The 24,964-nt window shown below is 35.6% G+C and overlaps 1 protein-coding gene across 3 annotated transcripts in view; it reads left to right on the top strand.

The window, feature by feature from the left end:
* wgn (Tumor necrosis factor receptor superfamily member wengen) overlaps positions 1-24,964 on the top strand; it is a 52,917-nt gene that overhangs the window by 11,471 nt on the left and 16,482 nt on the right. For all 3 annotated transcript variants that reach the window (XM_089632216.1, XM_089632217.1, XM_089632218.1), the window contains exon 3: positions 15,433-15,567. In XM_089632216.1, the coding sequence (XP_089488342.1) occupies positions 15,433-15,567 (135 nt within the window). The remainder of the gene's footprint in view (positions 1-15,432; positions 15,568-24,964) is intronic.

Raw genomic sequence — 24,964 nt, 5'->3', positions numbered from 1 at the left:
AATCTGTTAGACGTAAATTGATAATAGTTTGACTTGTCTATAGGTAGTAATAACGTAGATAATTGTAGAATTGTATTATATATTTGTACAGCGCCCTTGAGGTGATTTTGCACAAAAACGTCGATAAACAAATCTTCCAAAATATTATTATTATTCAGGTTGCGATTTCAATTCTTCGTACTAGAGTTCAGAGGTGAGGAGGTATGTCTGGTCTGGGTTCGGGAATGATGTTGTATATCCCTTCTCACTAGAAAACACAGTCGTTCTCTTCTCCACGTACTCGTGTTTCTCCCTCGACCTCTTTAGGTAGGTACTGTGGGTAGATCTTTTTAACCGTGCTTGGTTTAGGTGCTAGGTACCTCCTGCTACTGCATCTGGCTCAGTTCTCCACTCAATGAGCGATGGATGAAGCTGATGCTGAAGGGCGATCCTTTTATTATTTTTGAATGTTATGTTTTTATTTGCGTGTGTGTACGTGTGCATGTGGATATGTGTGTTATGTGTGCGAATTCAGTGTGCAAAATAATAATTGTATAATATCTCATCCTATCCCTTTAAAGCAGACCGGGGTTGCACCTTCCAGTCCTGCTCGTCCTGCTGGATAATATATACTCAATACACAATGCAGTTCTTCCCCCAGTGAGACACTAGGTACTAAATGTATTTAATAGGGCAACGTACGTATGTTGTAGGTAGGTAGTTCTTTACGAATCCAGCTAAATGGTCTGTCAAGTGGGACTACGACTACGCCTCTGTGCTCTCTCTCTGCTCTGAATATGCAATTGTAGAGTTGCGTGGAATCCTCAAGTGATTGGGATTGAATAATGTAAACTCATCTTCTTCAAAATAATGCATAAATCACAAACCTTTTCATTTTGTTTGTAATATGCGATACGCTAAGACTTATTTCAGGTTGATTATTAAAATACTGAATTATAAAACCTGTCGACAGTTTTACAGTACTTTTGAATAGTTCGGTCCCGCACCAACCTGTTGTCGTATTTTCTCGCCTTGTTGTGTACAAACACTAAATTATGACCATTCTGTACATACATCCACCCAAGATGCATGAACGGTGTTCCGAAACTCCCGTATCATATTGGACCTAAGATAGAAAACTTTTAATATTTCTATTTTGATACTGACAATTATAATGACATGTGTATTGAAACAATGATTCCAAACTATGCTTAATGTGTACAACATTTGGGGGAGGGGTTAACAGGGATCGTATACAATGAAGAAATAACAGAAGCAAAGGTGACAACAGAACCCTCATCGACACCTCGTTGCCGAGTAATTTTTAAAAGTCATTTAAAAATAAAAATGACTTGAGATTTATTTCAGATAAAAAGTAATACCTCTTCATCATTAAATTTATTTTATTCCGATGTTGTGATTTCAGCACATTTTCTTTGCCAAAAGCCCAGTAGTTTGACACGGAACACTTTATTTAATTACTGAATGTCTGTGGATATTTATAAAATACATATTAATGTGAACGCCAGTTTTTTCTGGCTTCCTGTGATTTTTAGTCGCCTCTTGGCACGCGCAGGAGACTAGAAACGGCCTTCGTCTATCGTCTAAGAAAACATGAGACACGAATAATTATTACATGTTCATCTCCGCACCAGAATAATAACAGCACATATCGACGGCAATATAATTCAACAACTCCACATTATTAGTTATCCCATTTCGAACCGACAAGTTTTAAAATTCTTTAGGTTGCCAGTATCCAGTATGGTTGCCAGCAAGTTTAATGAAAAGTTAGAGCTTTATTTCTTGTATTTTTCAAAGCACGCGAGCAGCAATAATATCTTTGTTTGACATTTGCTCCACAAACTTGATGTCCTTCAAATCGACCATCAGCGCCCAAGTGGACACATGGAGTGAGGTTTGACCGGGTCTTGGCGTCTGTCCACCAACTGCGTGGCGGGCCAGATCGGTAGAAACAGGTTGATGGAGATCTTTTGACCTCTCCAACACGTCTTTCTCGTACCATAGCCTTGCACTGCAGTGGGAGTGATGAATTCCTGGATACACTGGCCCTTCATACCTGTTTCCGTCCCAGAACTACCTCTCCTTCCTTTCCTAAAAAAGACCCTCCACACAGCGTCCTGAAAAATGACATTAGAAGAATTATTATCTTCATGACCTCCTGTGTGGAGCTAATGTACAAAAATAGATTTTATAACGTTTGAACGCCGATTCTGACTGTTTCAGCTTTTATCCAATTGTGATTATCTTTCAAAATCAATTTGATCAAAAGCTAAAAGGGGCCGAGAACCAGCGTCTAACGGTCAAACGTCAAACGGGCGGTACCGGAGAATTTCTCTATCCTTGTTAGGTTGCAGACTAAACAACTCATTCATTCATCTATCTATAATAGTATGGTGGTATATCGTACGATATAAAAATTATATGAAATTAAGTCTGAACTTGCTCATTATAGCCGAGAACTCGCTATTGTCGTGATCGTTATAACCAAGTTCGACTGTATTATTAATTTCATTGTGATTTTATGAATAAGTTTTAAAACCGTTTGAAAAACTTGAAAAAATCTTTCTTAAAAATGAATATTGTTTCAATTATTTACCGTTAACCTCTCAAAATATATTCCTTTTCAGCAAAATGTTGCCGTGTCGCATAAATTATACCTACTTAATTATTCTCAGAGCAAATGAATGCAAATTCCAAGAAGGTGTTTGTACTTCTCGGCAAACGTTCAGTAGATTTCCCGCGCTTTTATCTATCAATAAACCATTAATGAGTTCCGGAACATTGGAAGACCTATGGAAAGGTGTTAGTTGTGTCAGTTTTATTATTATCCGCTAAATTGTTTCTTACGATTTAAGTATCTAAAGATAGGCACTCTGCTAAAGGTATACCGGGTAGGCAGTGGACTTCTGCAAAATGTTCTCTTCGCCGTCTATAATGTCAAACAACTCATCAGAAGCAGGGGTGGTTCAACAATGGACGCTTAGAAGGTTTGGGCAGGAAGAGCCGATGAACGACGGAAGGTGTGTAAGGAGAATATATGTAGAATGGTAGAATAACTGGAGGATGACCGTGGAAGCAGTGGCGGTTCGTGTCTTTACACACGGAGGAACTTATTGAAATAAAATATTTCTAATTTATTGAAAATATTTCAAATTATTCGCATTCCTGTTTAAAATGGGACTGTAGGCCTTTAACGAATGAATTGACAGATTTCCTAGTAAACTATCAGTAAAACACATTTTTTTATGGCAATGTTCGATTATTTTTTTATTTTCGTCATTTTGTTTACGTTTATCAGGATAATTATTATCGTATTACCATACTTTTATCGGGGTAAACGCAACTGCATGAATACGTGTCCCGATTATTATGAATGTATGTAGTTTATTAGGAAATGGCCTACTTGACCTTTTTAACCAGATTGTAAGTGATTAGCAACACTCAATAGAGCAGTGAGCCAGAGTGGAAAGATTGAAAAATACGACATTACTGATGCTGTAACAAATTAAAACAACTAAACTCCGCAAACTAAAAAATCTTCAAGCAAAAAGTTTAAATTTTAAATAAAATGGTATATTTTCAGCAACAACAATAATGTCGTATTTTTCAATCTTACCACAATAGCTAACGAAAAGTCTCGAACCACCCCTGCTTGGAAGACAATGAATGGAATCAAATACTTGAGTATAGTCTTGTGAAGAATCACAATAACAGACATGTGAATGATGCAAGGAGTGTTCTGCCACAGACTTGTGCAACGGTATGTCCGTCATGCCTACGGGGAAACAGCTGATGGGAAAAGAAAACTGCACGGTGTTTGCAGTTATAGCTGCCAACTCAGCCACTGACCGTTTAGTTATTTAGAAAATATCTTATTATCCTTACAAGGTGTTACTCCAACCTCCAATAGCTTTTCTCCTGTAGTGTGTATTTCCTCTCATTTTTGTCTAAAACGACTTCGTTGATTTTCCTTAGTAATCGAAAACAATACAAGATCGAAACGTAAAACCTGTGTAAAAGTTTTTCCTAATTTAGTATTTCAAATAGAAAAATACATGAAATAAAAAGGGAATGGATTTCTCTTACTTTTCGTTACCAATATCTTGATTCTGTTAATATCACCTGTCTATACAATTTCCTCAACTCTGTCTACTTTATAAAAAATACTAATTTCGGTTGTGAATCTGTCATCGAATGATTGTAACTTTGATTCAATGAAATCGGATTTGTTTTGAATTTAAGTTCAATTTTCAAAATATGAACAAGCGATAAATTATTTTCATTTCAAAAATTGGAATTGATGTGTCAAGAATTTAGACTATATGTGGATTTACATGGGTCTGCGCTAGTTAAGTATTCATTTCAATTTTTTCCTCTGAGACTTTATTCCCGAGTTTGTCACTACATACGTCCATAAATTGCTCTCAGGTGATTTAATTGCTCCTACGAATCAGACGATTTAACTCCGGGTCTGAGATTCTGCACTCCTACCTGATGTGCATCTCACAAGTGCCACATGTCCACTGTGTTTAACGCCACGTATAATTTTGATTAGTTTAATTGAATAAGACAGCCCTCACTGATAGCTCACGAGTTACTTCCGCCACGAACATGGCTTCCTGTTTCATCCATCTCGTTTCTACACACGGAATCTTCCTATACTTCCTCTTTCTTTCCCCTGTCTCTAGTCTCTAGTATCTAATGTCTAGGCACCGCGACACTAGTATTGACTACCAGAGGTAATCCTACAGAAATAATATTATATTTCAAGTGCTTCAAGTCAAAAGGTGAAAATTTGATTTTAAAGTATTGTTGAACAATGTCTATGGGGCCTCTATGAAATAAATAATACCTCAAGATTCAAGAGCACTTTTTGAAATGTTTGTAATTTTATCAGTTCCTAATGATAAAGGTTTGCTAATAAATATTTTGGTTTGTTGAATTTGCCACAATTCACCTGATTTGCTACAGTCAAAACCTTCGTAATTATAAGGTTGCTGAATTCACCGAAATAAACATAAACAATCCATCCCAATTCATACAAGATCACTTTTGTACAAACGATGCAACAAACTCAAGCAAAAAATTCATAACTCCGTGAATGCGTACAAAAATATGGCATGCAGCTACTAATATAGATAAACATCGTATAATTAGGTACAGTTGAAAAGTAGTGATTTGTCACTCGACATTTTGACTTCTTAATGTGGCCACATACTGTGATATCGTATGGGGACATTAATTTTAAAAGGGACACCGATGATAGGTAATAATTATTGCCATTGCAGTTGTCATAAATCGACCATAGCCACGTGCTTTTGGAGAAATCTATGGGCCACGTGGTTGGATTTGTTTTGTATCCTGTCATATTGTGCTTAGGCATTTCGTAATGGGCACTTTAGGGGCCTCCTGTTTATTTCCGATGGATTTGTTTCCTGTTGTAATAAAATGATTGTATTTGACACCTGTTTCCAAGAATTCGGTGGTTTCTCTTTGAAGATTAAAGTCTAATTTGACATGCCACATGGTGGAGCGGGAAGCTCATCGACTCTGAGACCGGAGGTCACTACCTCTAAACCCTGATTTATGTACTAGTTTTGCATCCGTGATTCTCCTACAGTGGATTTCGTCAGTAGTAGATTTGAACATCTTTTTTCACATGGAAAATGGCGTTTTGATTTAATTACTGACTCGAACATAGTTTTTCTGATCTAAGAAAATTGCTATAAAGAAGAAAAAACTGTCTAGATTTCATGACGTTAGCGTCGCAATTGAGTTAAATCAAAGAACCTTGTTTCATTGGAATAACTTGAAGCTTAAAACCTCATTGTAATATTTAATAATTGAAGAAGATAATACCGAAAATAGGACTAAATAGCTCAATTGATAAGTATTTCCCCGGTAAGACAGAGGACGTAGGTTTGATTGCGACCGTTCCTTTTTTTATTTTCTGTCTTTTTTTGGTTCATGCACGGATCATAGATTCGTGTTCCATTGAGATTTGTTCATATAATATTATATTATTTATAGGCCTTGCACATGTTCTGAGATCTGATCAGCAATAAATAAAATAATTTTCAAGCTATTAGAATATTTTCCAAATAATTAGAATTCATAAAAACGATTTATAAAAGTGTTATTTTTAACCTTATTGTGAGTGCCAACTGCGAACCGCCGTACAGTTATAAGGAAGACCATTAAAGTTTTAAATTGTCGGTCATAAACAAGTAGAATGGTGGCCGTGGCGCCATTTTTGGGCATTGTTGACGGGGCATTACTCCATCTTTGGAATATTTTCTTTGTTTATTGCGCAAGTTTATATTTATTGGTAATGTAAGTGGGAGTGAGCACAGTGCAATGCTCTTGAAAATCTTTGTTCAATACTAAAGTTCGTTTGACCCACAGTCTTGTAATACGCAACTTTTCACATACAACAAAACATTACATTTTCATTGCACATTATTATTATTTTTTTTTTTGTAATTATTTTTTATTTTCAATAATATGCTTACATGGTACATAATTCATTTTACATCTTGGGTCTTTTTACTACTCTTCCATTGAAAGCATTTGCTTGTGTATGGAAGGGGAGTGTACATAAATGTTGTTGTTAGTTAGTATTTAAATAATTCATTGTACATAAATGTATGTTTGCTGTAGTATTTTTTTTGATAGTAGTGAAGGATAATATATTAATAAAAAAAAAAATTTAAATAAAGGAAGTTATGGAAAACTAAGGATATTTGTGAGATTAATTAAGTGATAGTAGTTTTTTTTTTTCAGAATATTTTTAAAGTGTCTCTTGACAGAGAGCAGTATTTGGGTTTTATCATTAATGCTTCTGATTTCTTCTGGTAGACGATTGAAAAAGGTTCTTCCCTGGTAAGTATAATGATGTTGTGCAAAAGACGTATTTAGTTTTGGGCATAGAAAAACATGTCTAAGTCGCGTTCTGTTTTCATTTAAAAATTGATATTTATCTTTTTCTTTTATAATTTGGATTAGTGAGTTTTTAATATATAGGTCTTTAAATGTAGGTACTTGAAATTCTTCAAACAGGCGTTCTGTTGGGTAGTCAAAGGATTTTTTAATATAATTTTAATAATTGTTCTTTGTATAATTTCAATTGGAAGAAGGTTACATTTATACGCGGATCCCCAACTAATAATAACGTATTGTAAAGTGGATTGAACTAAGGCATAGTAAATTAAATATAAATTTTTTATCGACAGAAAGTTTCTAATTCTTAAAAATATATATATATTAATTTTCTAATTTTGTTTACTACTTGACATATTTGTTCCTTCCATTTCAGATTTTTATCAATAATTACTCCAAGATATTTAATTTTATTTGTTGTTTTTAGTACTGTACAGTTTGATTTGCAATAGTTTTGGCTGTGAATTTTGGTATTATTATGTATGAAAATGTTAAAATTTTTAGGAGTATAATATATTTATGTAATAAAATAATTTTAAAATGTAATTTATTTAACAGTTTGAAGATTCCTCGGCCGCTTAATACTTGGTAAGCCGCAGAATAGTCCAAATTTTAGACACCGACGCGCTACCAGTAACTGATGTCAAATATATGACGATTAGGTACGTACTTTCATCTAACCGAGATATACGTAAATTGCATAATTTTATCAATATGGATTGTTATATTCATCCAGGGATTAGGGATGTTGGCGTTATTTATTGATAATCAATATATAATAGACAAGTAGTCTCGTGGTAAAAGGAAATTTTCAACACAGGGACAGTGTTTTCATATTTTTTAGCGGTTTTTGTCATAATTTCATAAATAGCGCATTGACTCCAGCAAAACAAATACTATTTAAAATTAGTATCCTCGCATATTGCGCCACGCTGATTGAAGTGGTGAAATTAATCAAAAAATTAACTCTTTAATTAGCCCGCCTAAAACTTTAGACATTTCGAAAGCTCCCGATGACAGTAGATAGCACAGATGTACCACTGACATAGATAGTTATTTGGTTTCATATAGAAACATTCCTCTATTAAAATCAAAGAAAACACGTGTAATATTACTAATATCTATGCTTCCGACCTACATATACACGGATTATGTTCCAAGTCGCGCTAAGCTCGACATTCCAACCAAGCCTGGCTTTAAATCAACCGATATATCTGGCCATACACATTCAAATTAGCCCGCATTATATTTTAATAACGGGTGTCAAACTTTAAAAACGGTGACGATCAGGGGCGATTTGACACGAGTGAGTTCCAGTTATTTCCGCAAGGCATAACAATATATCATTTCTACAATTTAATCTTTATGAATTATGGCAAAACTCTTATTATCGTGGACGGACACCTTGGCACAAAATGCGTTCATTTAATTTCTGCAGTCGGTCAAATCTAACTAATTGGTAATATTTAATAATAATATGGATTTTATAAATGTATTTCGTAAATATACATTTTGAGTATTTTAACAAATTCACTTGCTGTACTTGAGTGACATACTGTAGGATAGTGCGATTATTATTCCATAGGTGCAGTTTATAATATTATGCGTTTGCCCAATGCATTGGGCTAATGCGTTGGCCCATCGCGTACAAGACGACTTGAGCCGTTGCATGCGTTGGCCGCCAACTTTGGCCGCTAGCGTTGGCCGGTCAACCCGATTATTGTCGGTTCATATCAAAGGACCTTGGCGCCAATCCGCTAACAGCGTTCACACGTTGGCCCGTCTTCAGTTAACAATATGCGTTTAGCGGAGACAGTCGTGTTGATTATTGCGTGAGTGATTATGTACGTGTACGAATTACGGTGATTAATAATTAAATGTTATGCACAAATAAATTATAAATACATAAATTTCACAATTTATTAATTTAAAATAATATAATATAGTATACTTGCAGCACGTTCCAGAGTGGAAGATACTCTCAGTGTCGCCCTGGTGTGAGATTACCATGTAGAAACGTTGCTTGAAATGGATTTAGCCGTGTTTGGTGACAGGATCTGAATAGCCAGGTACTCCACATTTTTCTTCCCCATCTCCTTACCCTCTCCACTATCTTCAGCCTCACAACACACCCCAATAGGGGATTCCGTAGTCTCACTGCCTTCAGACGGTTGGGAGCAGTTGGGACTCTTGTGTTGGACATAATTACGAAAAAAGTACGATGACGAAGGTATATTTTGAACGAAGTTTATTTTTATGTTGACGAATAAATTTTTTATAACTAGGTATTTATAAAGTGCCATTTTCGATTTGCCGATTTTTGCCCAATTCATTAGGCCAACGTGTACTAGTCGCATTACTTGTACTCTTTTCGTTGAGACATACACTCATCAAAAGTGCCATTATCAAGTCCGCCTGCCAATATATACATATAATATTAATCATACATGCGCGCGGAATGTTGTACATGATGTTTTATTCATCAACACACACTCGACATACATTTTAATAATAATTATGCAATTCTTGTGGTTTGTACATACTTCATTATACACCGCATTGTCTTTGTGCAGTTAGTCGACAACTCGTCCAGTTCTTTTGTAGTATGAAGTGCCTCATTCTGCGAACTTCGTGTGAGGTATGCCGTACTCACCTTTATTAAAAGCGTGTGAACTGTTCAAAGCGCTGCATGCTATCACACCCGTACTTTATAAATGTACTGAAGCTACAGGGTAACTGGAATGTGTCTTGCATTTTCTACATTGAGAATCTTGTCTTTAATATTCTTATTTTTACGGTCACAAAAAGGATCTAAATAGTACATTTGGTCAAAAAACGGTTTTTTACTGTACTGTACAGACATTTTAACATTTTTTTGGAAACACTGCTGTGATTGATTGATGGTTGATTTTGTGATTGATGATCTGTGGTTAATCGTACAATGATTTATACATATTACCTAATGATATGTATTACCACAAATTACGGTTATTTACGGCATTTGCGGTTGCTTCATTCCTTTCCTATTGGAAATAATAAGGTTCAGTTCGGCCGTTCAGCTTGCGTATGAAAGATGGCGGACCATCGCAATGTGGAAATGTCACTTCTGGCTATTAATGCCGTAAAAAAGGTAAAGAATATGTTAGCTGGGAAGGTGTAATTAACAGTAAAATCGCCAGTAAATTGGTAATTGGAAAAGTGACGTATGTTATACATACATAGAATGTACATTTTATCTGACTTTTTATATCAGGAATTATTTTGTAATAAAGTATTGCGTCTTGTTTATTTTCAGTATCCGTGATGTAAAATTTGGCAACACCATGTAGGTAATTCTCGTATATACCTCACATGTATGTAAATGTAAGAATAATATGTACACCATTATTTATTTTTTTATATTTACTCCACACAGGAGGCCCTGAAGAAAATAATTTCCCTCAGGGCCTATGTCATCTTTGGGGATGCTGTGTGGAGGGTCTTTTTGTGGAGAGGAAGGAGTAAACATGGGTCTTGAAGAGTCCCATGTTGTAGGAGGGAGGAAACACAGAGGCCGGCAGTTCGTTCCACAGTCGAACTGTTGAACTTAAGAACGAATCGTAGAAGCGACCCATTCTCATGTGACAAGTGTCAACTGTGTACAAATGTTGGGCGCGCGTTTGGCGTGTATCCCGACTACGCACCGGTGCCGAAGGGATCAATGACGCTAGTTCCTCAGAGCATCTTCCATTGTAATACCGATAGAACAAGGACAGCATACCTACCTAGCATATATAGTAATAATAGTAATAACATAGCATTTAGTCATTTCACTTCAAGTGCGCTTTACTATAACAAACTTAAAAACGGTAATTTAGTTTTAGTGGTCATTTTCTTAAAATTATTCCTACAGTACTTACCCAATACAAATCTAATAATATAACACTAAATGTACAGTACACATGTAACATAACATACACCGTTTTTTGTACTACATACAGTCCTTGCGAATTTTAAGCCATAGACAGACCAATAGAACTGTATTTGTTTGGAAATCTTTTTCCAATTTAACAAGAAGCAAAGAAAATTGTGATTAGTTCTGGCACACGGACACGCCCACGATACACTTCTATCGGCTCACTCGGTGGAGTTGACCCTCGCTTGGCCCCTTAGAGTAATACTTGGCCCACGCCAACATTGCCAACCATCTGGCGGAGGTTTTTTTTGCCCCTTGACTGAACGATTATCTTAAAACCCTCCTACAGAAGATCCATTTGTAGTCGTCATTTTTCGTAATCTTAATAATTATTATTCTACACGAGTTGATAGTTAATTACCTGTATGATTTTAAGTTCTATTATTATTTCATCACATATTCTATTATTATTTCATAGTATATACTTAGATAATAACAGAACTACAATTGGATTTCCACAGAACTTGAATATTAACTTGTTAAAATTCTGTGAAGCAGCCCGTACTGGCGGTAGTAAGTTACAATAAATTATCAGCGCTTTTGAGTATTGAAATCATCCACGTTTTCTCCGGCCAGCGCTGATTTGTATGTCAATGTACGCAAAGTAGAACTCCTACAACGACACCTGCCCGGAACCGTCCCGGCATTTCCTTCAAGGTCCTGGCGAAAAGCAAATCAGGAAGATTTCTAAATAATGGCACCCGGCCCCGGCACCAGTCTGCTAGCGCGCTTATTATTCAGTACTTATTATTTTGTTGTTGTTGAGAACAACATCACGAAGACATGAATCCTTGTAAGGCAGAATGCATCAAGTACATGTGGATAATGCTAATTCAATCATTATCTTTTAAACTGAAACGTACAGATATATTTTTGTATAATCTCCATTAGATCCATGATTATTAATTCAGGACCATTCCCCGTGGACGCCGCAGCAAGATAACATAACGAGCTTGCAGACTGCATACTGCAGAGACACAGAGCACAAGCGCAGAGGTCGCTCTACGACGCTATAACATTACAATGTACTGTAGCGAATGCGTTTCTAGAATCTGTTATTGTGGGGACAATTCTTCAATTCGCTTTTCGATATGAATTAAATAACTAATTAAAAATAATTACAATATAATTTTACACTATATTTGTGTTTTTTCCAGAACAGCATTTTAAAAAGCTTGAAACTACTGTTGGATTTCCATATCCATTCGTTACTTATTTACAGATCTGTAAATAATAATAATCTAATAAGAATAATCTGTGTGGGTCGTGACAAAGCTCTGAACTTGTGGAATACTGTCAAAATTAAACAGATTGTGTATGAAAAAGATATATTCAATATAAATAAATATAACAACATAGTTAACAAGTAATTTGAATTGTGCATTAATGCCCTTCTATACTCCCTTTCTTACTGAAGATACCCATTACAAATCTTTACATATCGAGATAATTCTTCAAAGAGACCGGAGTTTAAAACATTTACCACGCCAAGTCCTTTTATTTAACTGAGCTTATATCAGACTATATTAAAATTAATAAATCTCTAGAACAGTTTAACTGGTCACATATTTTCAGTGAAATGTTCATGGCAGAACCTACCAATAAATTCTATGAAATTATCTACGAAGCTATCGACCGTTACATCCAAAGATATTAGACTAATATCTTTGGTTATATCCCATCACGAACCGTTAATATGACTCCAAAATATCCCGTATGGTATAACTCTTGCTTGATAAAAATCATCGAAGAAAAACTAAAATTTCACCGTAAGTTAAAAAAAATATTCACAACTTTCTGATTATCACACATTCTCGTTATTTAGAACTTAGATTGTAAATGGAACTTAACTAGTATATTTTATACTCAACATCTTAAGTGCAAAATTAATTCACATTTGTAACTGTATGTTTCCTAAATATACAGTTGTACATGAATTATTATAAATTATAACATATGGAAATAATCCTTTGACTCCGTTTGGCTTCTGATTTCCATTTGTTCACTCACATAAAGCTGTGAAAGGCTGACAACATTCCCAGGCAGCCGAGTTGGAATTTGCAAATTGGTAAAACGCTTTGACAAATGCATGAATTTAAATGGTGATTTAGTTGAAAAATAGTGTAGTTTTGAAAGGCACGTAATAAAATATTTGTGTCTGTGCGGGTTTTTTTTATTATTTATTTATAGACAAACGGTGATTATTTTCCGAACAACCATTTCAAAACGTACTAGATTATATATATACCTACAAGCAACAAGCTGAAAGAAAATTAGTTTAATATGGGTTTCAGGAATTGGAGTGAGTCCATAATGTGATATTACGAATCTCTCACTGAAAGGTACGTTGTGACTGCCACGAATTATGGAAAGGAACGAAGCAACCATAAGCGGCGTTTCGCACCATTTGCTGTTTCTTCGTTCGTTTCCAAGTCGCAGTTCAGCTAGCGTTAAATACATTATGAGAAAGTACAAGAAGTAACAACGAAGCTACAGCAGTATAATTATCACGCAACATCGTCAAACAACAATTGTTGACATAACAACAGTAGTTCCTTCCTTCTTTATGTAGTTGTGAAAATTATTTAAATAATAAATATTAATATTTTCTTTGTAAACGCTTCGTCAAAAACTGAGCCTTTCTGTGATTTATCGTGAGAAATGCAGATGGTAGAAACGGTAGCTACTCCCGCACACATTTACAATATAAATACGGTTGAGATTTAGTTGCAGTTCAACATGTGGTCAGTGGCCATACGAGAAATTCAAAAACATTGTGTATTAGTTATTTGCTTGCCATTTTCATCACATAAATCAGTCTCATCTGTCGTTATGTTCTGAGTTTAGCAAAATGGCGAATTTATCGTGAGTAAATATTATTGTTTCCAATTCCCATCGAACATTATTTTTTTGGCCATTAATATTTTCTCAAAAACCAGAAGCTTCTTTGATTGACGTGTTTAGCAAAGTTTTTTTTTCTTTTTGGAGGAAGCGTGTGAAAAATTATTTATTATTTCATAAACAAATTATTTTATTTTGTGCTTACATACTCGTGCATGTACGAAAAACAACCATAAACTCTTCCTTGTATTCATCAAACAGAAATAATATACACAGACTTCAATTCTATGAAAAACAGTTTTCAAAGAAAACTAACTAATTTTTTTTAATGATTTATTATTTTGGATTTACAAACATATTCTTATCACATTTCACTCACAGATAGGGTTGCCAGCTCCCGTTTTATGAATTAGAGGATTTGATACGATTAAATAAAGGACATAGGATGAAAATAAAGGACATCAATATTAGTTTTATAAAATGCTGTAATGGTCTCAGTAGTTACATTTATTAATAAAATAAATGATAATACACAATGTTAATCGAAGCCAAGTAAGTAGTACGACCTTAATCAGTCATTTTGCATTTAAAGTAATAAATAAAGTTAATACTTGGTATTACTTTTGGCTTTTAATGTATCAATATTTACTTATTTCGGTTTTGGTCCACGTATTCGTACACAAGGAAAAAATCCTTTCGGCTTGGGCATTATAAACGGGGATGAAAAATACGTATTGTATTATTTTTAGCAGATTCTTGTTTTCGTCCGTAGATTTGAGAATCTGCATCCAAATTTTTTCTTATCGTCTATAATTTTCGTCAGGAGAGGCTTTAATATACTGAACTCTTCATACAATGCATCAAGGTTAATATTAGGTATCTGTAGTTTTGATACCATGATGCACAATTCCTGGAACTTAATTTCTTTCGTCAGTGTCAGCGGCTGCAAACAATGGATATTACTGTTTTCTGAGAAATCGAATCACGATTCTATATATGTCAGTACATTTTGATACCACTCCAAAAATATAGTAGTGTATTTTTCAGCCTGAGAAGTACTGCCATTCCAAAAAAGGCATCTTCAATTCGATTTACTTGCGTACAGACGAAATAACACGCTCTCTAACGTCACGCGTCACCTCACCTAGCAGAGGAAATAGGCGCCGACCGTGTTCCCCTTCCCCACATTTCGACTCGCAGCACATCGCGCGAAATCACGCTGATTCATTTATTTTTTCCAAATTAAACGACAAAGTATTGTCCTCTATTGAAGATTTTAAATTAGAGGACAAGATCAATTTTTGGGTCTGAAATAGAGGACGTCCTTTAAAATAAAGGACGTCTGGCAACCCTACTCACAGACCACAACTATTATCATTTTGTATATTTCATTTCGTGTCTCATCAAAACCACCTCAACACAGGACACTTCCTTACTGTAACTGTATGTGATCATTATATCTTTATCAAAACCACCTCAACACAGGACACTTAATACGTCGGATCCTTACTGTAACTGTAACTGTATGTGATCATTATATCTTTATCAAAACCACCTCAACACAGGACACTTAATACGTCGGATCCTTACTGTAACTGTAACTGTATGTGATCATTACATCTTTATTAAAACAATGTGGTGATTTTGGTCCCACTCAGTAAAACAAATATGAATATATTTTTCCTTTCTTTCAGACGTAGAGGGACTTTCAGCGAAGTTGAACCTGATGATGGCCTCAGCAGATGGTCATGACCTCCACGAGCCGTCCAGCCCTGGTCCTGAGAACCAGTACAGCAATATCAGATGCGCCTACCTGGAGCAACTTTTGAGTAGGTTCACCAATACTTTTAACTGATAACTTTAACACCATGCCGATATGACGTTGTTCTGCACACACTCCTATGATCTCACCTGGATTCTTCTTATGGCCGAGGTTGGCTATTCCCTCAGATCACTTCATTCTATGATTTGAAGTTACTCGATAAGCTCAGTTTACCATTTACCTTCAGCTGGTGTGGCCTTGTGTTGTTTTCAAAATCTCCTGTAGGAGATGTCAGACCTAATTCTCATCGAGGAATTGATTCTCTGAATCATACATTTCTTGGGATATCCTCAACTCCTTGCTAAAAACCAAGTTTTAATTCAAAGTTGTTGATACTCTGGTGATACCGGAACGGCCAACATTTAGAATCTAAATTTGAAATATTTGTTGACACCTTTGAAGAAATTGGCTCGCCACTGATATCATAATGATATCCCATATCACCTTAGATTTCGGAATGCACTGTGGGTATAGTATATAGGTAAATCGTATTAAAGAGATTCTTACTCGTGCGGTGATTTACTGACTGAGTGTATCAAAAACTATTTTCTTGGATGCAAATTCATAAGAGAAAACTTTATTGTACAATTATTAAATATAGAGCACGAAGGATATTATTATATTACTATAGACACATCGTACTTCTTTCAGTGAACCTATTTTAAAAATCACAACTTCATTTAGTTTGGAACTTTGATTTTTAAATTATTTTCAAAATGATATTTTTTCTTGTGAGTTTTTGTTTTTATTCCGAAGCTCATAGAATAAAACAAAAAAATAAAAATATATTGTAGAATTGAATCGCCAGCGGTTTACTTCTACGTGGTACGTATTAACAGGGTGTCCGGGGGTAAATTGCGCTAACTTCGGAAGGTGATTCTACATAATGGTAAAAGTAAAAAAGATAAATAAGTTTTTTAGATATACCAATTATAATTTTCCCATACAATTAATATTTTTCCGTTGAAGAATATTTATTTTCTCTTACAAACAATTTAATTTATTTTAACTTGCTTTACCCTTTTCCGGAATTTCGAAAAAAGTTTTTTTGTTTTTACTTCTAAAATCATGTAGAATCACTCTTCCGAAGTTAGCGCACTTTACCCCCGGAAACCCTGTATATCATCCAAGTTTCTAGAAGTATTTATGTGTCAATTATATATTTGTTTAATGCTAATGGCTAATGCAGAAGGCGGGTCATGAATCAACTCCGGATCGGAAGATGTGCACAAGTACATTAAAACTTGATTTACCTGCACCTTCGTAAAAAAGCAGAAACTTGTATGCCGCAATTCAATCGGTTGTGTAATGCAGCATCGGAACGACAGTAAGAAAAATCACGTGTCAGCGTATGAATTATGAACATTATTATAATTTTTGGCTTGGGATGGAAAGCGGACATCACGTCCCGCATAAATATCGCCCCAAGTGCGAATTTCATCGTTAAAGGTAGTAAATATTTAACTGTTTATGATTCCGTCTTTAATTTAGCTATAAGCGAATTTATTGGTCGGTAGATCGTGTCAGGCGCCAAATTGTCTGGACGCGGTTTCATATTGTAAATAATGAATTGATATAGGATATATGGCATGTACCAGTATATAGGAAGTTTAGTTTAGTTTAACTGTATGGTGAATGATCTTGCCGAAAAGCCTGCTTATGAGACGCAGAATTTCACCTTTTCTATTAATGCATCCCTGTACAAAGTAATCCCGGTCCAAATCTCTTTTGATCTTTTTGTGTTTACTTTTTATTTTCACTCATTGCTCGATCTTCTTTGATGATATGTTTGATTATAAATCTACGGCTGAATTCGAATTGAAACTCTCCGTAGTGGACTTTTGGTAGTCTGTATTAACCAACAAACTATGATAAATTGAAACTGTCCATAGTGGGCTTTTGGTAATCTGTATCAACAAACTATAATAAATTGACACTGTCCGTAGTGGGCTTTTGATAGTCTGTATCAACAAACTATAATAAATTGACACTGTCCGTAGTAGGCTTTTGGTAGTCTGTATCAACAAACTATGATAAATTTTCTTAGAAATGGGTCTGAATTAATAGAAGTGAATTTCGCGTATTTCTTTAAAAATATGGTATAAAACGTGTATAATTTAAACCGGGATTACTTTGCAATGTTAGTCAGTAATTCAGTTCAGCTTTAGAAATAGCTATTTGAGAATTGGCTAATGTCTTTCTTTCCATCAGTTTTGGCACGGTTCTACGTCCATTAAAATTTACAACACTTTCGGTGATATTCCAGTGGCTCTGGAATTTTATCTATTAAACATTCACTGTGTTTACAATATTCCAACGGCTCGCGTCTGATTCCACCACCACCACCAATGCATTGAAAAAATTAAGTCAGTCACTATCGAATTTCGCATATACATATTTAGCTATTGGGTTATTATGAATTTTGAATACGATCTAAAAGTCCACTACTGGCTGCTAACAACAAGACAGTGTTACCGGGACCCGAAACCGCCAAGAGACATTACCGACGTGACGCCATTGCCGTCTTCCGTACTCACATAAAAAATATCGTTTTGGCGGCATTTTATTTAAATATATATACGTATACAATTTATTCTATTATAAATGAAATAAAAAAATTAAAAAAACTGTTAATATTCTATACTACCCTAATGTCTAGCGTGATCTAATGCTCTACCTGCACACTGGTGGTTAACGGATGAGGTCCATCACTATCGAATTTCACAAATGTTTGGCCAAATGCGATCCTAAACTTGTCAGGCAAATGTTTAGGCAACTCCGATCCTAAAATTCTTATGCAATACGGTCTTATGTTCTAATGTTCTGTCATGTTCCTGTCTGCTGTTTGGCACCAGAGAACACGGAGTGTTTCTATGTCTTGTTCTGCACATTACACATTATGTACCATGCGCATTAAGTCTGTTTCATAAACTTTACTAACACATCTATTTGATGATCTATTCAGAATGACGATTTCATTCCTCGAATTTGAAGGAAGCGTCACTCAGCTTTTTGCTTCTTTTATTTCTTTCTGAGTAAAGGAGAAGACCCAAAGACATTCCTGATTTCTCCCAGTACGTAAGCCACATTCTGAAATACTTGTTTGATTTGTAAATACATTCATTTTCCACAGCATTGAACTCAGTTCATAATGTTTCAAAACTAAACTAAATAAATGTGATTAAAACTATTTTCTAAAACTAACATACGTTCATTCCTTTATAGATTGATGTACTTATATTTGACATTGCCGTTTATGTAATCTCTGATTTAAAAAATGTTATTGTGTTCTATCACGATATTATTTAATTAACTCCTTATTTACCCATATAATATTATTTTACCTAATTCTTGATAAGCATTGATCTTTTTATTGGGGAGGTACGTAGGAATCCAAATATTTGTAATGTCCATTTGTGTATGTTGCTGCAATAATAATTAAAAGTTTTTAAGACACGTTTTGAGAGAGCTACTGAAATCGTAAATATTGGTCCCGCGAGCGAATGCGAACGCGGAGGAATGCAAAGCGAGCACCGAGTCGGATAATCTGACAAATAATATCCGCTGTCACGGCTAGTTTTCCAAAATAATATCATCTAGATGGCGGGAAGCATTCGTGTCGGCGACATTTACAAATTTAATCGGAGGCTCCGGAAAGCGACCAGCGGAAGTGCTTAAACTTAAACCGGCATCTAATTCTGAAACGCCTGCCGTTTGCCGCGGTTTTGAATTCACTTTTCGATCTCCATAAATTAAGATGGAATCGGTCTCGCATTGCAGTTTGATGCATACATTAAGTTTCGGCACGTGATGCTGATTGTAAACTTGATATTTGTAAACATCGACGTTCAGCCATCGTTCAGCGGTTCCGTCATTGCGCTTTCAGGGTTCCGAGTTTGTTTGGTGCATTCTAATAGTAGATTATCGCACACACATTTGCGATAGTCAGAGTGTATAATTGCCGACCCCTGAAGTAATTTGACGGTTTCTTTGTGGCAATATAATGATATAGTTTTAACTAAGCTTTGATATAAGCCGCACCAAAGCACGACTTCTGCTTTGTTCAATTTCTTAGCTTTAATTTCGTTCTGCGTATCTCCTCAAAGCACTCGGGCCATAGACCCATTGTGTTCTCTGCCATGTTTTGCCTTTTTTCATTGACTGTAGTCCAGTTCTCACTAGGATTTGTTGTTGGTCTCCTGGTTCCGCAAGGTTCCCGGGAATCTGTGCCTTCTTTCGGTATCTCTTAATCATCTTCACATTTTCTATAGCTGTTAATGCTTTTCACAAACAAATATATTAAAATATTGAAGACAATATTAGTGATTTCTAAACGAAAATCTGAAACAGAAAAATCAGAAAAGGAAACGGTCACATCTGGGACTCGAACCCAGAACCCTTGTCTTTCCGGGACAGTGCTCTACCAATTGAGCTAATGGGACTCTATTCCCCTCGGTCACTTTTAACTGTATCATACTTCGAATAAGAACCACTAACAGTGTCTTCATTTTTTCACCGCACATTTTTATTGGCAACTATCTTTATGTATGATCGCAAGATTCAACCCGAACTAAATGCAATCCAGACAGCGTCTTTTTAGATAAACCTATCTTATGTTTTATTTTTAATGTACGACATCTGTTGACTTTTTCTGCAAGTCTAGAATGAATATTTATTTTTCGGAATAACTTTATTGAGTAAAACCTCAAATTGTAATATTTAAATATTGAAGACAATATTAGTGATTTCTAAACGAAAATCTGAAACAGAAAAATCAGAAAAGGAAACGGTCACATCTGGGACTCGAACCCAGGACCCTTGTCTTTCCGGGACAGTGCTCTACCGACTGAGCTAATAATGATAAAGCGAACTGTATCATACTTCGAATAAGAACCACTAACATTGTCTTCATTTTTTCACCGCACATTTTTCACAAAGTCAACAGATGTCGTACATTTAAAATAAAACATAAGATAGGTTTATCTAAAAAGACGCTGTCTGGATTGCATTTAGTTCGGGTTGAATCTTGCGATCATACATAAAGATAGTTGCCAATAAAAATGTGCGGTGAAAAAATGAATACAATGTTAGTGGTTCTTATTCGAAGTATGATACAGTTAAAAGTGACCGAGGGGAATAGGGTCCCATTAGCTCAGTTGGTAGAGCACTGTCCCGGAAAGACAAGGGTCCTGGGTTCGAGTCCCAGATGTGACCGTTTCCTTTTCTGATTTTTCTGTTTCAGATTTTCGTTTAGAAATCACTAATATTGTCTTCAATATTTAAATATTACAATTTGAGGTTTTACTCAATAAAGTTATTCCGAAAAACAAAAATATTATGTTAATGTACCTTGTATATAGAATATAATATTGTAGCTTATTTTGGAATTGTTGGATTTTCGCACTCGATAAACCGATGAACATAATTGCTTATTGATTGTTATTGTAAGTTGCTACTCGGTGCCACATTTAAACCAAGACTCGTAAATAAATCCAGTCCATCGACATTAGCATTAGAATCCCCGCCTGATGCACTAAAACCTTCATCACAGCGTCGAAACAAGTATAATGGGAAAAAGCCATTAAAACATGACAGATTTATAACAGTACTAATTCAATATTTTCATCAAATTAATAATTATTATTGTACATCGGTATTTTTATAATTTCATTCGAGGAGCTATTTTCATTACCTACTAAAGTAGTATTTGACTTTTTAGACGATGCAGTTTTTTGTTGTAATATCAGCACTTTGGGACAAATGCAACCTTTCTAGTGGGGCGGTCATTGACTAGAAAAAGACGCCACGCTGCACTTGCAAACTGACCTAAGTGTACCCCTTTTCTAAGGTTTTGTGCAGTTTTCTAACAATTCTATAATGAATCTAACGAGACACGCGATGGTTAAATGACATCGCAATAACGATGGCCTCAATACTAAAAATAAACCAAGGTACTGCGCGACAATGGAGTGCTGGTACCCACCCTGATGTATGGAAGTGAGGCAACGCTGTTTAAATGAGATCCCTGAGGCGTATGTGTGGTAAAACCATGTATGATCGTGTGAGGATGTGGAGATCCGCAAAGAGTGCAAGGCTGATGTAAGCGTAATGAGTAAGATCAAGAAAGGGACGCTTAGATTGGTTGGGCATGTAGAGCGAATGAGCGAAGAAAGGAGTGTAAGGAGAATATACGATGCAAATGTGAATGGTAGCAGAAGTCGGAGACGCCCGAGAAAGACCTGGCACGATCAATTGAATCAGATACTCGAGTCGAGCCATGTCAAGAGTCAGAATAATAGAAGAGTATGTATGAGATGATGTATGAATGGGGATGAGGTAAGAAGTGTGTGCCTGGACCGAGTAGTTTGGCGGTCCGTCCTCTCTGCTTACCCCTGCGTGAAACGGCGTAATGATTAGTTAGTTGGTTACTGCGTGACACGCGACACGCGAGTTTTAAGAAGGTAACACTCGGCTCCCACAAAAAGTTTTTTCTGTATTGTCTCGCCGAGAGTGTAGACGTGGCATAACAAAGTATCGACTGAAGTTAGGAGTGGTTTATTTCTCTCGACGACGGTTAAAATAAACATACATATTTTTAATATTAAAAAAATATATATATATTGCTGCTATAGAGCACTGACGAAGCTCTGACGCACTCGGACTTTAACACTGTATTAGAATAAAAACGAACATCTAATATATCTAATCAAATAATAATGTACAAAAACCTCATATATTTCTGGCACGGAAGATGTTACACAAATCTGGCAGTTATTACGAAAAATAGATGAAACACGGCGGAAGCGATTATCAATGTCGATATAGATATTTTAAATTTATTTTCTTTGAAAGTAATACTGGGAATATCCGCCGCATCATATTTCAGGAAGTGTTATTTACTGGAATCTGAAATATCACTTCGCGGGTCTTATAAAGTATTTATAAAACATTATATTTAGTTCGGTAGATCGTCTGCTAGAAACTTGTAAATTTTAGTTATAGAGAAGATAGAAAATACATCAATGCATCCACATTCGTTGTTCCTGGCGCAGTTTTAGCATTCTTCTCCCACAAGTATTTACAAATGTTTACTAACCATATTAATGCGATTTGAAAGCGGTTGATAGCGGTTTACTAATGTTTTATAGTGGCGCCTGTGCCCGTGGTCGACTATTGTTTACCTTATCTTTGCCAAAAAATATTAACGAATATCTAGAAAGTAGTCACTTTTATATTCCAACAAACAAGATCCGCCATCAGCCAGTTTGCGACGAAGATATTATCATCGCTTCTCTATTTTGCTAAAATAATAGTAAACTGATTTTGATAGGGTTTTCACTGTAATTTAGAGAATTTCTTCCGGAAGATTTATATATATAATTCATGCATATTATATTACGCCGGGTACACGTCAGCTAGTCTACTCAAACATTCTTGAATTGAATTTTATGTGAAGAATACTTGTTCTCGAATTTCCTTGGTACTAAAAGCTACAAAGAAAGACATTGACTGCATCATGCGATGATGGTCTAGTCACAAATCAATCTCCTTGCTAATAACACCTATTTAGTCCATATTGTGTTTTCCTTTAAATTACAAATAGAAGTATTTAAGAATTATTCGTTACTCCTGCCAAATGGATTCCCTAAATTAGGTGGGCTAATAAGTTATGCAAGATTGCGGTTAATTTTCTGATCCTATCACCAAAGTTATTCATTTGAGCAAGCTTTAGAACGAATTAAAGCTAAATCATCTCCAGTTGTTGTTGAAAGTCGGCCCATCCCCTTCAGTTACAAGCCTTATTTGAGTGTAAAGCAAAGCTTTTGAACAACTTAACCGAAGCCCTGATATAAATTAGAAACTATAATAGGCCACGTTGTAGTAGCAATTTGATTTAGTTACAGCCAGGTATTTAGGATTCTCTTCGATCGAGGATCGAGGTCACACTCAGAACTCGACTACAGGCCTTAAATAACACGCCTCGCACATATCAAGAATGAAGAACCAATAACCATTCACAAGTAACACCTGCACCTCAGTTAATCAATTCCTCGACTTTCGATTGGGCCGCGGCTCGAAGTGGCGACGGAAGCTACGCTACATTCAATTTGAAATATTAAACTATCAGCAGTGTTTATGGTATCAACGTTTACGGGACCTTCAGTGTACCTAGTCCACCTAGTCACCTAGTGGAGAAACCAATTAACTTCATACAATACATTAGCTTTTTGGGAAGGGTTATGAGTCTGGTGAAGACAATGCAAATTTTAGCGGTAACAAATTGATTTTTATTTGAGGCTTTTGTAAAATAAATTATTAGTTTAAATACAAAAGAACCACTGAAAATATAAAATAAAAAATATAAACACTTCTTGCTTTATAGTTTTGCAGATAATCAAACAATATTGATAATCTTTCCTTATACATACATTCATCTCTTATTTTTCAGTTTTCTAAAGAATCAATCAAATGAGAAAGGCGTCTTATAAGCAAATTGTCGTATAGCATTTTGATTTCTATGGAGACAGTAGGTTTTATTTGTTTCGGGGCTGTCTTAAATCGAATTATAATCATTATGTTTCAAAGACGCCTGAATTTTTGTTGTTTACTCTAAATTAAACAATTTGAAATTCAGAATAATGTTTAAACTGAAAATATTTGGAAGAAGCTCCACCATTACCATACGGTATAATGTGATATGTATTAAATCGAAAGCAACATTAGAACACCACACACGTCTTGTTTTGAACCACCAAACAGAGATAAGTGGTGGCATACAAGCCGCAAAAACTCCTCTGAATTAAACATTAAGCATATCACGATATCAGTAACGGTTGAAAAGTCACTCGTTGAAGGTCTTTCATTATTCGTTCTTCATTCCTTGTCGAGTAGAAGCGCCTCGCTACTGTGCGGCGAAAGGCATTTGTAGATACCGATAGTTTCGGTGAACCTCCGCGGACATGATGGGAATAGTAAATTTGTTAAATGCTTGGACACGACACAAGGATACATGGTCCTTAAAACAACTCCAATAAGTACTGCTGTCCCACCTACGTTGATTTCGGAAAGGCATCAAAATCGTACACCAAAACGATCGTTGTTTTGATAACGACGCTATTCATACGTTATTTATATGTAACATATATTTTGGTCCCTCCATGAGCTTTAGAAATTTGGGCCATCAATTCCACGTAGGAGGCGTTGATCGATTAGGGTATTGATGATGCCCATATTGTAGGAGGAAGGGAAGTAAAAAGTTGGCAAGTCATTCCAGTCGCTCTGATCTGTTCTGTGTAGAAGATATGCCGAGTTCGCACCGTGTAGAAGGAATCAAAGACTCTTAATCACCTCCCATTGAAACACCGACGACGGGGAAAGTACAGCAGTCAGATCTCATCAAAATT

The sequence above is a fragment of the Hesperophylax consimilis genome, chromosome 5 (assembly GCF_061612785.1).
Source record: "Hesperophylax consimilis isolate HC1 chromosome 5, BYU_Hcon_1.0, whole genome shotgun sequence".
Lineage (NCBI taxonomy): Eukaryota > Metazoa > Arthropoda > Insecta > Trichoptera > Limnephilidae > Hesperophylax > Hesperophylax consimilis.
This window is presented reverse-complemented; position numbering and strand designations above follow the sequence as displayed.